General features: G+C 43.7%; 1 protein-coding gene across 1 annotated transcript; it reads left to right on the top strand.

Moving 5' to 3' along the window:
- The first annotated feature begins 2,551 nt into the window (after positions 1 to 2,551).
- Positions 2,552 to 6,725, top strand: prdm14 (PR domain containing 14). Its single transcript, XM_041961863.1, has 9 exons — positions 2,552 to 3,164; positions 3,426 to 3,479; positions 3,569 to 3,729; positions 3,840 to 4,110; positions 4,195 to 4,397; positions 4,735 to 4,836; positions 5,947 to 6,166; positions 6,294 to 6,299; positions 6,562 to 6,725. The coding sequence occupies exons 1-9, from the start codon at positions 2,552 to 2,554 to the stop codon at positions 6,723 to 6,725; spliced, it is 1,794 nt and encodes a 597-aa protein (XP_041817797.1).
- The last annotated feature ends 7,687 nt before the right edge of the window (positions 6,726 to 14,412 follow it).

Below are 14,412 nucleotides of genomic sequence, written 5' to 3'. Positions count from 1 at the left end.
CATCTCCCCTCCTCTCACTGTTCGTATGGAAATAATGATACATAGGGATATTGAAGCAATATGTAATATACTATATGGACTTTCTGAAGAAAGCTTACTGTTGTGTTTTCCCGAGATATTTTTTTCTGCATTGTTCACAGGAATCACACCGTATACCCGCATCCATCTTTGTATCCCTAGTGTGTGTGAGCGTTTTATGCAAAATTAGATATACAAGAGAAGTTAAAAACCACAGTTATGCAAGTTGTGAACTAATATGGCTTCGCTGATGCTATTTGCCTTGTAAATAAAGAATTCTGTTATTGCAGTATTTCATCGAGTGGCTCTTATTTCGTGTGATTGAAGGTGAAGAGACGCACGTGTGAGTTCAGGCGTCCGTGTACGTTTTTATTGTGTTTTCCAATATATAAGAAAGCACGAAGAAACCATATGATTAAACAAGAACCTGTAGAAAACAGCTTTTTATTGGATTTAATATATGACAAACTTTTATTAGAACAACCATAATGATAATAATGTTAATTTTTAAAGCAAATACAATTTAACTGTAAAAGACTGGATTTAAGATCATAATTAAATGGCATTGATAAAGATATCCTTACTCGAAAATCACTACAAATTCCCTCAGAAATATTTAGTTTCCGTTTGGCGCACTCGCTGCGTTCACTATAATTTAATGCGGATTGCCTAAAACATAGTGTTATAAATATAATAATTAGTGCGTAAAGCTATTAATATATATAGTATATACATAAAGCATATAGCTGATGTTTATAGGGACATTTTGCCTATAGCACAGCTTGCAGGCCGCCCATAAATACAAGTAACACACAAAACTCAGTGATAAAATAATATTAATAATAACATACAAAATACATTCAAAATTGCACAAAATGCAATAAATAAAAAATAAAAGTAAGTGACACCAGATCTGTTTAATGCGAGGTCTAAACTATCGCAAACTACCCCTAGAGATTCGTTTCAGTTTCACTGGTTTTCTCAGTGAAGTTTGGCGCAGTGAGAGAGAGGTGTACCTGTTAAACTCCTGTTTCGACCCTTCTTTTCTCTCTTCCTAATTCACCACATCCAAGTCATAACAACACATGTTTATACTCCACAGGGGGGTCCCTCAGATAAAATCCTATCGTGTGTGTGTGTGTTGGGGTGGGGGTCCTCTATGGAAATGCTTGGGAACCCCTCTCAGTCAGCCTCATTGTGTGGCAGGGAAAGCAGACCGGCGTGGAGAAGTTAAAGGGGTGGGTTGTCCCTGAGAAAACGTATTCCTCTGGGGGGGCATTCAGATGCATGAGGTTGAGCTGATTGCTGGCCAATAGGAGCGAGGTGCCGTGCAGCATCTTCAGCAGACCTGACGGAGCACAGTGTAGGTGCCCTCAGATGACCACAGACCCACATAAAGACGGCGAGGACGGGTCCTGCAGCACGCGCACGCACCCTGAAGATCACCTGCTGGGCTCGTACCTGCAGAATCGGGAGATTTGTTCGGCTGCAGCTGACTTTAAAACACGGGAACTTGTTAAACGTGAAGCCCGTGGACATGATAGAGACTGTGGAACGTCTTTAATTCATTTAACAAGGTAAGCTTCTTTTCCAGTTAATTTAAAAACACTTCAGCATATTTGTTTGGGAAATTAGTCTGTGGCTCCCACTGAGTTAGTGTGACTCATTCTCTTATATTATAGGCTTACTTTGTATATATATATTTTCTACTATAGGATTAAGATCTGGATCAGATTTCTTTTTCATTGCACAGAGCTTGACACTCACTCTGGTTTTATTTGTCTTGACTACAATGATTTCCTTTTGCCCTCATATTGCTCCAACATACCGCTGACGTCTCTTTTTTCCATGAATTGTACGGTAATTGTAAAGTCTATAAAAAGCTTCATTAATGTTGACCTCTGCACCGGCAGGCTGTTCTTTAATTAGTGTCACGACCCTGATTTGTCTCTCTATTTACTGGCTGACTGGTGAACGGCTCCTGAAAAAGCCCGCACCATTATTCCAGCCGCTCATTTCAAGCCACTGATGAACATTTGATGTGTGTCCGGCTTGTGTCCTCTCAGCTGGAAATATTGCAAAATCGGCGGTGCAGTTTCACTGAGGGTCGCTTTCTTACCGTGCAACAGCTTTTGTTCAATATTTGCATCTGCAGCAGATATAAAATACATGTAGGTGAGGTATTCATTTTAAAATGGAAATTCTTGGTATTTTTATAGTTTTAGCTTCATTAAAATAGTAATTGAGGGGAAAATAACAGGCATGCTGTTCTGTTTCTGCTATTTCCATCTCTTCCTCTCAGGATCTATAATTTAGCCTGCATGATATCCAATTTACTACACACGTCTACTACTTTATTTTAGCTTTATTTTGTTAGGCGCATGATGTAATGTTTCCTTTTTTAGATTTCGTGCATTAAACTTTTATAGCTCACCCCCACTTCCTCTCCCCTCTCCCCTCTCCTCTCTCTCTCTCATCCACTGAAGGATACGCGACCTCTCCGTTTGAACCTCAGCTTCACCTCCGCGCTGTCATGTCGGTGTCCCTGTCCAGCATCCCCGTAGTGCTGAAGGACAAGAGCTACCCGGTCGGCATGCTGAAGGGCAGCCCCGCTCGGGGCTTCTACCCGGGCCCCCACCCCTACGTGGACTTCTTCCCGCGGACTCATAACCTCCTCCACCCGCTCAAATCCCTCGGTCGCCTGGTATCGGACACTCAGGCATCCCTGCCGCTCAGCCTTCACGGCGGATCCGCTCCGTTCCTCGGGCACCACGCTTCGGTCCTGCACGAACACATGTTGAGCGCCTCCGGCCTCCCCTACCTGAGCCAGATGTTGCCCGCGCAGCCGCTCTACTCCAAACCGGAGGAGCTGGCCGCTGTGGTGACGGAGCACGCCGCCGGTCCGCTGTCCTCGGACTTCAGCAGCCCGTCCAGCGAGAGGTCCTCCTCCGCCTCTTCCTCCGCTGCCTCGCCGCCAAAGGAGAGCCTCTTTCGCCTCCGGAGCGCGGACCTGTCGCCGGACTCAACGCGCGCGTCTTACAATTTCAGCGAGGATGACTTGTTCATGGTGCTCTACGGCTACTCCGGCAGCCAGGAGCGAAACGTGGGTCACGCTATATCAGGACTGGCCCTGCCCGACAAGTCAGGTGAGACTTCCGCTGAAGTTATTGGGAGTTCCTTCAGTTTAATGTGACAAGATAAAACAGCGCGCCTTGGTTTCTCCAGAAATGTCCAAAAATAGATGATAATGCATCTATCTGTTCATTTCAGTCTAATATTGCTCATCACCTTTATCAAATGAGAATATTTTTTTAGTTGCCAGTGTCTGCTTGAATTCCCCCAGAAACTGGATGAAGGAACCTGTGAGTTTTACTCCCCATTCGCTCATTATTGCTTTTCTTTTTCAGTTTCTGACACTCAAATTCTTCCTTTGGACAAAGAAACGCTGGAGCTCCCAGAGGGTAAGACCTGCCAGCTTTCTACCCACAGATCCGCTTTCGCTCTGTGCATTTACACTGAGATTTGACGTTGTTTTGACGCTGTCCTGCAGGGTTGACCATCCTCCAGTCAGTCTGGGGAAGCGTCTCACACCGCGGAGTTTTCACCGACAAGAGCAGTATTCCGAAAGGGACGCGCTTCGGACCTTTCCAGGGAAAACTGGTCAACACCAGCGAGATTAAAACATACGACGACAACACTCTGATGTGGGAGGTAAAGTGCGTTGCAATTGCTCCCAAAGTCATTTCCCAAGCCCTTGCATCAAGAATCCAGGCTGATCGTTTTTACTCTAACGCTAAAACACGCTTTCTTTCCTCCTTCAGGTGTTTGAAAACGGCCGGTTGAGCCACTTTGTGGATGGCAGGGGAGGCTCAGGGAACTGGATGTCTTTAGTGAAGTGTGCGCGTTTCCCAGACGAGCAGAACCTGATTGCTGTGCAGGTCCAGGGTCAGATCTTCTACGAGGCCTGCAAAGAGATCCGACCAGAACAGGAGCTGCTGGTGTGGTATGGCGACTGCTACATGCAATTCCTCGGCATCCCCCTCACCCTGAAAGACCCCGCAGAGGACAACAACGTGGTTCTCCCAGCTGAAGGTCAGAATCTAAACTGTTCATTTAATCAGTGCCTCTTTTTTTGTTTTGCCACCATTACTTAGTATTTTTCTATATATCTTCCAGATGCCGGTGAGGGCTTCAAGTGTGACAGATGCGGGAAGGTGTTCGCGTACAAGTACTACAGAGACAAGCACCTGAAGTACACACGCTGCGTGGACCAGGGCGACAGGAAGTTCCCGTGTCACCTCTGCAACAGATCCTTCGAGAAGAGAGACAGATTAAGGATCCACATTTTACACGTTCACGAAAAGCACAGGCCTCACAAGGTACTGAACAAGGTCCCTACACTGCGGACTGTTACGTCTTTACGTCATTACATCATGCGTTAAGCTGATAGGTGCGTGCTGAAGTTTGTGTGGTGCTGAAAGAACAGCTCCCTACACCGTAGAAATGATGCTTCAGGTTTTTATTTGGCCTCGTAAAAAGGCAAATTACTTAAGACCTCTGGTTAGTGGCAGCCATATAGCCTAAAGCAGCCCAAGTAAACATAGTTAGCTGTGACAAAAAAGACAGATTCTTGATTTTTCCTCACAGAAACTCCCAATAATTATATGACTGTAATCTTTACATCATGCTGACCTCTTATAATTGTCCGATCCGCAGTGCTCAGTGTGTGGAAAGAGTTTCTCCCAGTCGTCCAGTCTCAACAAACACATGCGTGTGCACTCTGGAGAGCGGCCATACAAGTGTGTCTACTGCAATAAGGTAAGAAGCCTCTCTTTGTCGCTATATTAGTCTTTAGCCATAGCTACAAACTCGGTGCAGACAGCGTAGATTAAAATACATAGTATTTACAAGTGATGTACCCCTTATAACACAATAACCAGACTCCCTTTTAAAGGTAAATATCTTCAAAAAAGTCTGCAAAACTTTGAATTTAAGGTGGTTATATTGTTAAAAACAAATCGGAAAACGCATAACATTAGCATAAAGTTTTATTTAGGAAAAAAATGAAGATAAGTTTCCGGTTGTATCCCCTCATGGAATCGGGCTATTAAAGGCTTTTATCTCCCAGGATAGTAATGATTTTTAGTTCCTGGTTCTATAAGTACGGGGCCTGCAGGCATTCTTGTACTCCTCCTAACTTCTCCTACGTCTCTTTTAAACCTGCACCATTTTGGCTCCATTTACTACTTCCTCGTTTCATGGTGCATTTGGCACGAGCCCCTCATCATTGTTTCTCTCTACGGGCACGCTCCGCGGAGACACTTACATGCTAATTATCGCCAGATGTACACCCACCCTTTTGTCTGCCGAGATTATACTTTTAATTTACGGCCCTGGAATGAGCAGAAGTGGTTTTTGTTCTTTTTTTCCTTTTTATGCACCCGGAGAAGGTTTTGTTTAAGATAATCCCTGTTCTCCTTTTCTGGACTGTTTTAGCAATACGCCACGAGACCAGAGGTTTTCAGTCATTTTAAAAGAGCTAACATTAGGAGGCGTTGTTTTCATTAAATACAACGAAAATTAAAATAAAACGACAATTAAAATGTTGGACAAATTTTATTTACATTATTAAATAATCGTCTCGTAAAGTGTTAAAACGGTAAAATACTATAGATGTGACTGTGATGTGAGTTTTAGCCAAATTACCTTCGTTAAATAGCTTTAGCCAACTTCTTTTAATTTTAAGGACTAGCTAGCTAATATGAAAGATCCGGGCCTCGTATCTCTATTTTATAAACTGCATAAAAACTATTCTTTTTAAAAAAAAAATGTGTTTATCCTGCCATCATTGCCACCAAAATTGTAAATTCAACATATAACGAAAAAGGAAAATATAACGGGGGGTTCATAATATCACTTCTCCTCCAGGCCTTCACTGCCTCCAGTATTCTGCGGACACACATCCGCCAGCACTCCGGAGAGCGGCCCTTCAAGTGCAAGCACTGCGGGAAGGCCTTTGCCTCGCACGCCGCCCACGACAGCCACGTCCGGCGTACCCACGCCAGGGACAAGCCCCATCCCTGCGACCTGTGCGGGGCTTCTTTTCAAGAGGAACAGGAACTCCATTACCACATGAAAAATCACAAAAGTAAGAAATATTTAAGAATAAATAAATAAGACAACAGGAGTTGTAGGCCTAACATGCATCCTCTCCTTGAATTTAGCACAAAAAAGTCAGACTGACCTCTAGTCTCTTTTTCATTTTTATTTTGTAGATAGAAGTCGCATTCAAATAACGCATGTAATTTAAACAATCGAAGAGTAAGTAGAATAGACGTTAAACGCCATTTATTATTACCCCATGATAATGTAATTCCATAACAAATGGCAGCGTATGTGCTTTTTAGACTGATCGGTGTATAATGTACAAGGCGATTTTTGTCTTTATCTTATCAGTTCCGAGGTGTAAACATTGTTAGCTGCAGAAGGAAAAAGTTGCATTGAAAAACTGGTTATTTATTGAGCTATTTTCTCGCCCTGCAGAAATCCTGGACAGCACAGTTCTTCCGTCTTCTCCGGGAAGTGGATCACAGAAAGACTCCGTGTTTCCAGTGAAGGAGAATTCAAAAATACAGAAAAACACCGGACAAAACTTTCCTTACACCGGGCTGACAGTTTTAAATCCAGAATATCGGCCCTGGAACTAGTCAAATCTGAGCTAAGATCCTGCTGAATCCCGAGAAAGAGATCCATTCTAATAGTGTGTAATATTTTATAGGATTTTAGACGATAAATACAAGACTGAATCCACACAGGAACATTGTGGTAATGCCATGGAGATAAATAAATAAGGCCTATAAGGTAGGATCTCGTGGGTTTTCTTATGTAAATGCTGCTTAAGAAAAAAAAAAGTCTTTCTGTAAAAGGCCTAATTAAATAGGCTAATCATAATTTAAATTGTTGGGAAAACATGTCTAAATCTATTTATTATATGTTAAAATATGCTGTCTGTTGTTTATTGGCTTAAAGCTTTCACTCTGCAATGGTTTTGTGAACCCATTTTGATTCCACAATAATAATAACAACAGCTATTATTATTATTATTATTATTATTATTGCTATTGTTGTTATTACGTTGGGTTTTCTTGCATAGACTAAGCTTGAAAAGCATAGCTATTTTTATCATTGTAGATTTGAGCTTATTTGTGTATAAAATCAATGTTATACTCTCTCTTAATTTATAATGTATGATAATATTTTTTACTGTAATGTAAGGCTGCAAAAGCAATCAAATGTGTCCTTGCTTGTTCTCTATGAGCGTCTGCTTTTTCATGATTAACAAATAAAAAATCAGCGCATGAAACAAAATTGCTGGATTGGGTTTGTGTCCAAAGTGAGCAGGTCTTCCATTAAAATGTTGTTTTAGAACAAATAAATTGGTTAAAAACGGATTAATACAGCACAAACTACCCCCGACATGAGTTTTTATGATATTCACAAAATCTTTGCACATGTTGTAATTCTAAATGAAAGACTATTTATTTTTGCCAGAAATGTAACAAGAATATAAACAAAAATGGCACAGAGATTTTATTCACTGGACTTAAAATTAAATCAATTCCAAGTTATTCAATCAGTTATGCTATTCATATATCATTCTTTATTTTGTTGTGTCTTCTCTACAAAAGTGTTATTCGTGTCCCTGGCTGCACTTAAATAGAGGCTGTAAAGTTGTTAAAATTCATGTCTTGGTTAACATTTTGCAGACATCTGCATGCATGTCTGTCTGTGTGTGCAGGCCTAGTTATCACCTATGTGACAGCCCAGTCGGTGCATGTGTCCCTTTGTATGCAGCCACTGTCTAGAGTGTTTATGTGTAGCTGAGTGACGAATTGGAGACTGTGCACTCACCGTAAAAATGAACAAACCCCACTGGACCCAATGAATGACAATAGAGTGCAGCAGTAAGGTGGTCTATTGCTCTATGCACAAAGGAGGTCGCCATGACTGGCATCTGCCCTCACACTGTCTCCAACTGTCCCACATGTGTTGTCCTGTGATAGATAGATAGATAGATAGATAGATAGATAGATAGATAGATAGATAGATAGATAGATAGATAGATAGATAGATAGATAGATAGATAGATAGATAGATAGATAGATAGATAGATAGATAGATAGATTGTGTGTCTCTGTGTGTGTTGGGGTTAATTTGAGGAAAGCCCCAGTTGTTACTGGTGGTGGCAGCAGCGTGGGGTCAGACAGATGACAAAGTGTCCAGCCTTTGTCTCAGTCCTCTGTTATGTCACCTCTAACCTCTGGGTCACCATACCTCACACTGAGGGCATGCGGTCAGACATCACAACGCTGTGACAGCGCTAAGTGAGGGCTGCAACACAGATTCGTACAGTTGGAGACATAAACAAAGTAAAAAGGACAAGACAGAGGGACATGATTGAAAAGCATGACAGGTGTCTTTTCCTGAAAGAATAAAAGATCAATCGGATTTTTCAGCCTTCATGGTTTCGATCTGAAATCCTCCTGTTTGGCTGTCAGATCAGGGTGATAAAGAGCTGAAGATTAGGCTTCCAGCTTGGCTTTTCTGCACATCGTTCCAAGCTGTCTGCAAGGAGAGGAGCAGTAAAGTCACTCTGCCAAGCCTCTCTGTTTGTTTTCTGCAACGGATGGACAGCAGCCTTCGGGGTCGGGGGTCACCTCCTCACTGAATGTTTGACAGCCTCCCTCTCCCTTCAAATAGCCAAAATATGGCCGCTTGAACAAGTCTAGATCACCCTTCATTGGGCCTGCACCTCCCATGTATACAACCCCCGAGCCTCCACGAGGGGCCTGCTGTGAAAAGAGAGCATACTCCCTTTTGTGGCCTTCCAGGAGCAGAGGGGTGGAGGAGAGGGATGGGACAAGAGACAAAGACAAAAAGAAAGACAGAAGGAGGAAAAGGGAGAATGAGCTGCCAGAGCTGAAATACTGAGATTGTTAGCGAGCCGAGCTAAAAGACTGGTTTTACTAGCACCTCTTTGATTGGCTGCTTTAGGACAAGGAAGAATTTTTATCCAGGTCGTTTATATGGATTGATTTCACACTTAAGCTCCTGGCAAGTTTACAGGGCCTCTGGAGGGCCATCCGTCAGATTAATCTCTATATTAATGTGATATTAATAATAGGAACATTGGAGTTTGATGGCTTGTAGGTTTGCTGAGGTTGATTCCCTTAGAGGTTGAGGCAAACGGCCATAACTCTCTCCAAAACATGTTTTATAACACTCAAGTCATTCCATAACTGCAGCCATGACTGAAATTGATGCTGGGATCAATTAGTAATGTCTATTGATATAAAGAGGAGATTGCTGTTGCAGGGATGATCTTACATTTGGGGCCACCTGTGTGCTTTCATGCTTTGTTAAATGCATTACTGCATATAGCATGATTAATAGATCTCTTCTCTCTTCATCCTTCTTCTCCTCTCCTTTCCTCTTCTCTTCTCTTCTCTTCTCTTCTCTTCTCTCTGTCTGCTTGTGGAGCTGAGTGGTCAAATGCTCTGATGTATTAGCTTCTATTGATTGCCTAATAGCTGTCAGTGTACACTGTGTGTGTGTGTGTGTGTGTGTGTGTGTGTGTGTGTGTGTGTGTGTGTGTGTAGTCTGGCTGATGTTGAGGCTAGCCCCTCTTTCCAGACAAGCCTCAGACTCTCAGCTGAGTGGACTCATAAACTATAACCACACAGGCTCTTTGTCCATCTGTGCCTCATGTCTGCGTCAAACCGCACAAAAACCCAGTGACGATGAAGATGAAGGAGAATTCTCTTCTCTCTGCATTGATAAAGACACTTTATAGTGCAATTTCGGCCTATATACTCTGCAAAAACACACTCTCATCACACTGTTTTGGGGCATTCGTTCTCATGACCGGAGATTGGCTCCACAGCCAGGCTTTTTGTTTTTGGAAACCTTCAGTAAAAGCACATTTTAATCTCTTCATGAATTTAGTTTTTTTTTAAGATCAGTCCATGCAATTTATTCATCCTTTCCTGGGCCTCTTATTCAACCGTTCGTATAAGAAAATGTGTCAAAAAATACCATGTTTACATGAGTGGGCTGGTATAGTTAGACGTTTGTTTGTTGTTGCTCTTGCAGTAACTGTACTTTTATCTCCTTTATTGGATCTGGAGCTACTTATTACTGCACTGTAACTGCAGTTTCATTGGATTTCTGGTGCATTTTTTATGTCTAATTTTGTTCTGTCTCATTTTATGTTGTTTGAATTGAGTTTTTCCCCCCTTTTCATTGTGTTTTTTAAAAATTCTCCTCTGTTTGAGAGGCGCTACACCAATAAATTTACCTTGCCTTGATTTCATCTTTTCAATTAGGTTTTATTTTTTTGCAGACAGGCTTTTCTGTTATTGTTCAGCAATTTTTAAAAAATCAGTTTTTTGTTTGTCCCGCATTCTTTACTTTGATTTTACTTTTAACTCACTCACGTCACAGCAGCATGTTATCTGTGTGACCTCTGCCTTTAAAGAAACATTTGAGTTAAGTCATTTAAGTTTGAATGGATCCGCTGAGCTGTGCCCTCCCTCTGTGAAGGGATGAGGCCGATCGGCTTGTGTCCTGCCATTCGTGCCCTGGGTTGGAGCTGTTGTTGTCGGCTGGTGATTTCCACTGGGACAGTGGACAGTACAGCAGGAGACACACCGAGAGGCTCAGCGGCCTGCATGCAGCTGACTGGATGAAAGGCAGATCAAACACTGTCTGCAAAGCCTCTCCATATTGCTGCCCGGCACTCAGTGTGTGTGTGTGTGTCTTCTAGGTGGGATTGATGCATGAGGAGGGCAGATGGCCTTATCCTGCTCTGTGGGGGCTGGTGTGAGGTTCCACTGGGGTCCCACGGGGCAACATATTTTGGCCTACCTCCCCCCGACACACACACACACACACAGAGACACTCACACATACACATACCCCACATAACCCGCAAAGTAGCCAATCATAAAATCTACTGTATACCTGAGCACTCTATCTCTCTATCTATCTGAGGTTGTAAAAGAACTTAAAAAAAACATTTGCTTGCTCCTGTTTGAACTATTTAACCCCTGATGGACTGCCGGGCTCTTCTTTTAGGCCGATTCATATGCAACAGTGCTGAAAGGAGTAAATCTGCTTGTAGGCTGACATCTGGCATTGTCATTCGGGATGTTAGAAAGTGTTATGGGGTTCTTCTCCCCATGCGTTGCGCTTTACAATAGTTCTCAGTGTGCTATTTGTGTGCCTTTAAGCACAAGGCTATTGTATGTGCCCAACTGTTATTCCTATGGGTGATGAATCTCACAGTTTGGTGGCGGGGAGAGGAGCTACTGTTACAGTACTGCCTACCTCCGTCCCTCTCTCCCTCACACTGGATCACCCAGCATTTCCTGCTCCTGCTCTAGTGTTTGTGCGTGCACGTGTCTTCACATCTGTACAACCAGCAGAATAAATTGCCAGAAATTGCGGCCTCCTACTGTCTTTCCAACAAAACACACACACACAGATTTTGCATATGTTACGCTCTGATAGACTGTGACCATGTAATTCCCATGTGACAGCTACATCATGGTTTTGGCCGCCCCTGTTGTGCTGGGGTCTATTCTCAGGCGAATGTTTCTCTCGGTGGGGTCGTGGTGTTGAAAGGCCCTGGCATGTCTTAAACTGATACTTTAGGACAGTTGGACCTCACGCTGTTACGACACTATTGGCCAGAGGAAAGACACACGCTGGTGCATGCCTGCGTAAGTGTGAAAGTTCAGCACAGTATCCCGAAGGAATCTATAAAGATGCGTCTCAGACATGTTTGAAGATGCATATAAACCGCTATACTTTGACTAAGTACCTGTTTCTGATATGGTTTTGCCACAAAATAAGTTCTATTATCTTTTTTAAATCCTTAAAATTCTGTCTACTCTTTCTCCCTCGTGAAAACATCCTTCTGGTGTCACTCTGCACATACATCACTCTGCACAGTGAAGCTCGAACATTCAACTGCAGGAACAACAAGAAAAACCATTGAATTTAGATATTTCAAGTCTTGTTTGAGGTGCAAGTGATATTTCATAAAACGTAGTTTGGGTTTGCACAGATCAGAGGGGGGTTTAAATGTTAAAAAGCGTCAGAATGTGTGCTTTCTACCAGTGGAAGAAGAACTGCCAGTGTTGTCCCTAAGGGAAGGATTTACAACATATGGACACTGTACTCCTGCCACATGCGCATCCATGCACAGACGAGGTGACCTCCCTGCCTCTAAAGATGTTTGCTGTTAGTCCAACTAATCCCAACTAAGCTGTCCATTTAGATGAACACCTAGAGGGCAACTCTGACGTATGGCAGACATCGACTCTGGGCCATCCTGCCAAACAGAGCTGTTTGCTTTCTCTCTGTTACTGTCGGAGGATGGGAGGAGGGGGGATATGGAGTGTGTTTTGTATATAGTATATATGTTTGGATCTGTGCTATGAACTGACAGACAGCAAGAGAAAGTGAAGGAAGTGGAAAGATTTCAACCCTCTTGAAGTGGATTAGCTAATAAGCACTCTTGTCTTTTCCTCACCTCCCTTGTTCCCTTCATCTCTTCTTCTTGGAGAGTGCAGTCTCCAGCCACACGGGACAGCTGATGATTGATTTCCCCGCGGGCCATCATGAGAGCACAGGAGTGAGCCACAAGGTGCACTGCAACCCTGGAAAACCAAGCCCTCTTACGCGCACACGCTGCAGCGCACGGGTATGTGCGTGCTTAAAAATCTGCACATCCATGCCCAAAGATGTGTTCGTGCACAATAGAAGCACACATGCACATGAAATGAAGGACGAGGGGGAGGCCGGTGGGCTACATATCCATCAGTAGCTGTCAGTCACATGTAACAAAAGCTAACAGCACAGAGACAAGGGAGGACAACTGCTTTATCAGCTGGTTAGCTCCCTCCTCCTCTCATCATCTCCTCTGCCCCACCTCACCTTCTCCTATCACGATAATGCTGTCGCTCCATCAGCTCACAGTCTGAGCCACTGGCATAGTTGAAAGAAGTTGAGTTGTGAGGAAGCGAAGGATTAAACCGGGGGGGGGGGGGTTAAGTCTGAAATCTGGGGATGGAACTTTTTAGATACCACCAACAACCTCCTAGGTACCACTTATGTACATGTGATGTGTCCAGTGGTGCTATCTATGATACCTGCAGTGTCTTGTAGGTATATCTCGTGCCACCATCAGCTGATTTGTGGCACCTGTTGAGGTTGAGGCAGGGCCATAACTTACTGTCCTGCAAAAATGTGAGCTCAAATTTTTTCAGATTTCTCTAAAGTTGCAGGTTTCATTGTCAGTTCCAGCGGTCACAATCAAAACGTAACTCCTGCTGTGTGTGCACCTGCCAGGAACATGCCTCTAACTCATGCAGACGCTCGCGGTAGGACACTTTTGATGATAAAACATTCATGTCGGGGGCGATATCCTCCTCTTTCATGGTCTTCCTTCCACAGCCATCTTAATAACAAAGTTTACCAACCAGGTTATATAGTCTCTGTTGCAATCACAGCTCTTCTATTGTTCACGGGACAATTGACCGTGACCTGAGGCAGCTCCCAAAGGTCCCGCAGGGTCAAAGGAGAGAAGAAGCTCAAAGGCCCCGGGTGTGAGCGCTTAGCAGGGACCCCAGAGTTGGAATGACTGTTTAAGGACCTGATGCTTTGCAATGGTGCCAAACATTAGCGAGTGGAAACGCTGAAAGGTCTTAAACCTGCTCATCCAGGAGACGAGAGGCAATGATTCAACAGCGAGTGTGTTGACAGTGATGGAGATGAAGACAGTGAAGGATGAGGCGGACACTGAGTGCACTACCACAGCTAAGAGTATATGTTCTGGTGTCGGTTCCTCAGTGCATTCTCTTATCATATCTGTGAGTGTCTTGGCTCTGGAGCCGCAACCCACCCACCCACCCCCAGCGCTGACTCATGATGGCTTTTTGACAGTGGAGCTGGAAGACAAATGCCCCCCGTCCTGCTGAAACATTCATGAAACCTTATGACCCTCTCCTCCACCTAATGTACCCTAACAGGCCTTTATGGCTTCTCTCTAGCCTAGCGCCACCTTAGTGCTGCTTCCCGGCATCTAACTTCTTAACACCCGGCGGCCACCGCTGGTCTTTTATGCTCCTTCAGCAGTTTGTTGAAGAGGCCTCGCCCTGGTAAATTTGACGGCTGCAGTGCAATTGCTCATCCATGAAGCCATGTTTGCAGGTGAGCATGCACACTGTCCTCTGAATCTTTGCTTCTTTTAACACAGAGATCCTTGCTTTCATTCACAACACAGGCATTTTCCCTCAGGTGTTGTGAGGTCTTGAGCCGGTACAGATT

Source organism: Chelmon rostratus, chromosome 20 (assembly GCF_017976325.1).
Source record: "Chelmon rostratus isolate fCheRos1 chromosome 20, fCheRos1.pri, whole genome shotgun sequence".
NCBI lineage: Eukaryota > Metazoa > Chordata > Actinopteri > Chaetodontiformes > Chaetodontidae > Chelmon > Chelmon rostratus.
This window is presented reverse-complemented; position numbering and strand designations above follow the sequence as displayed.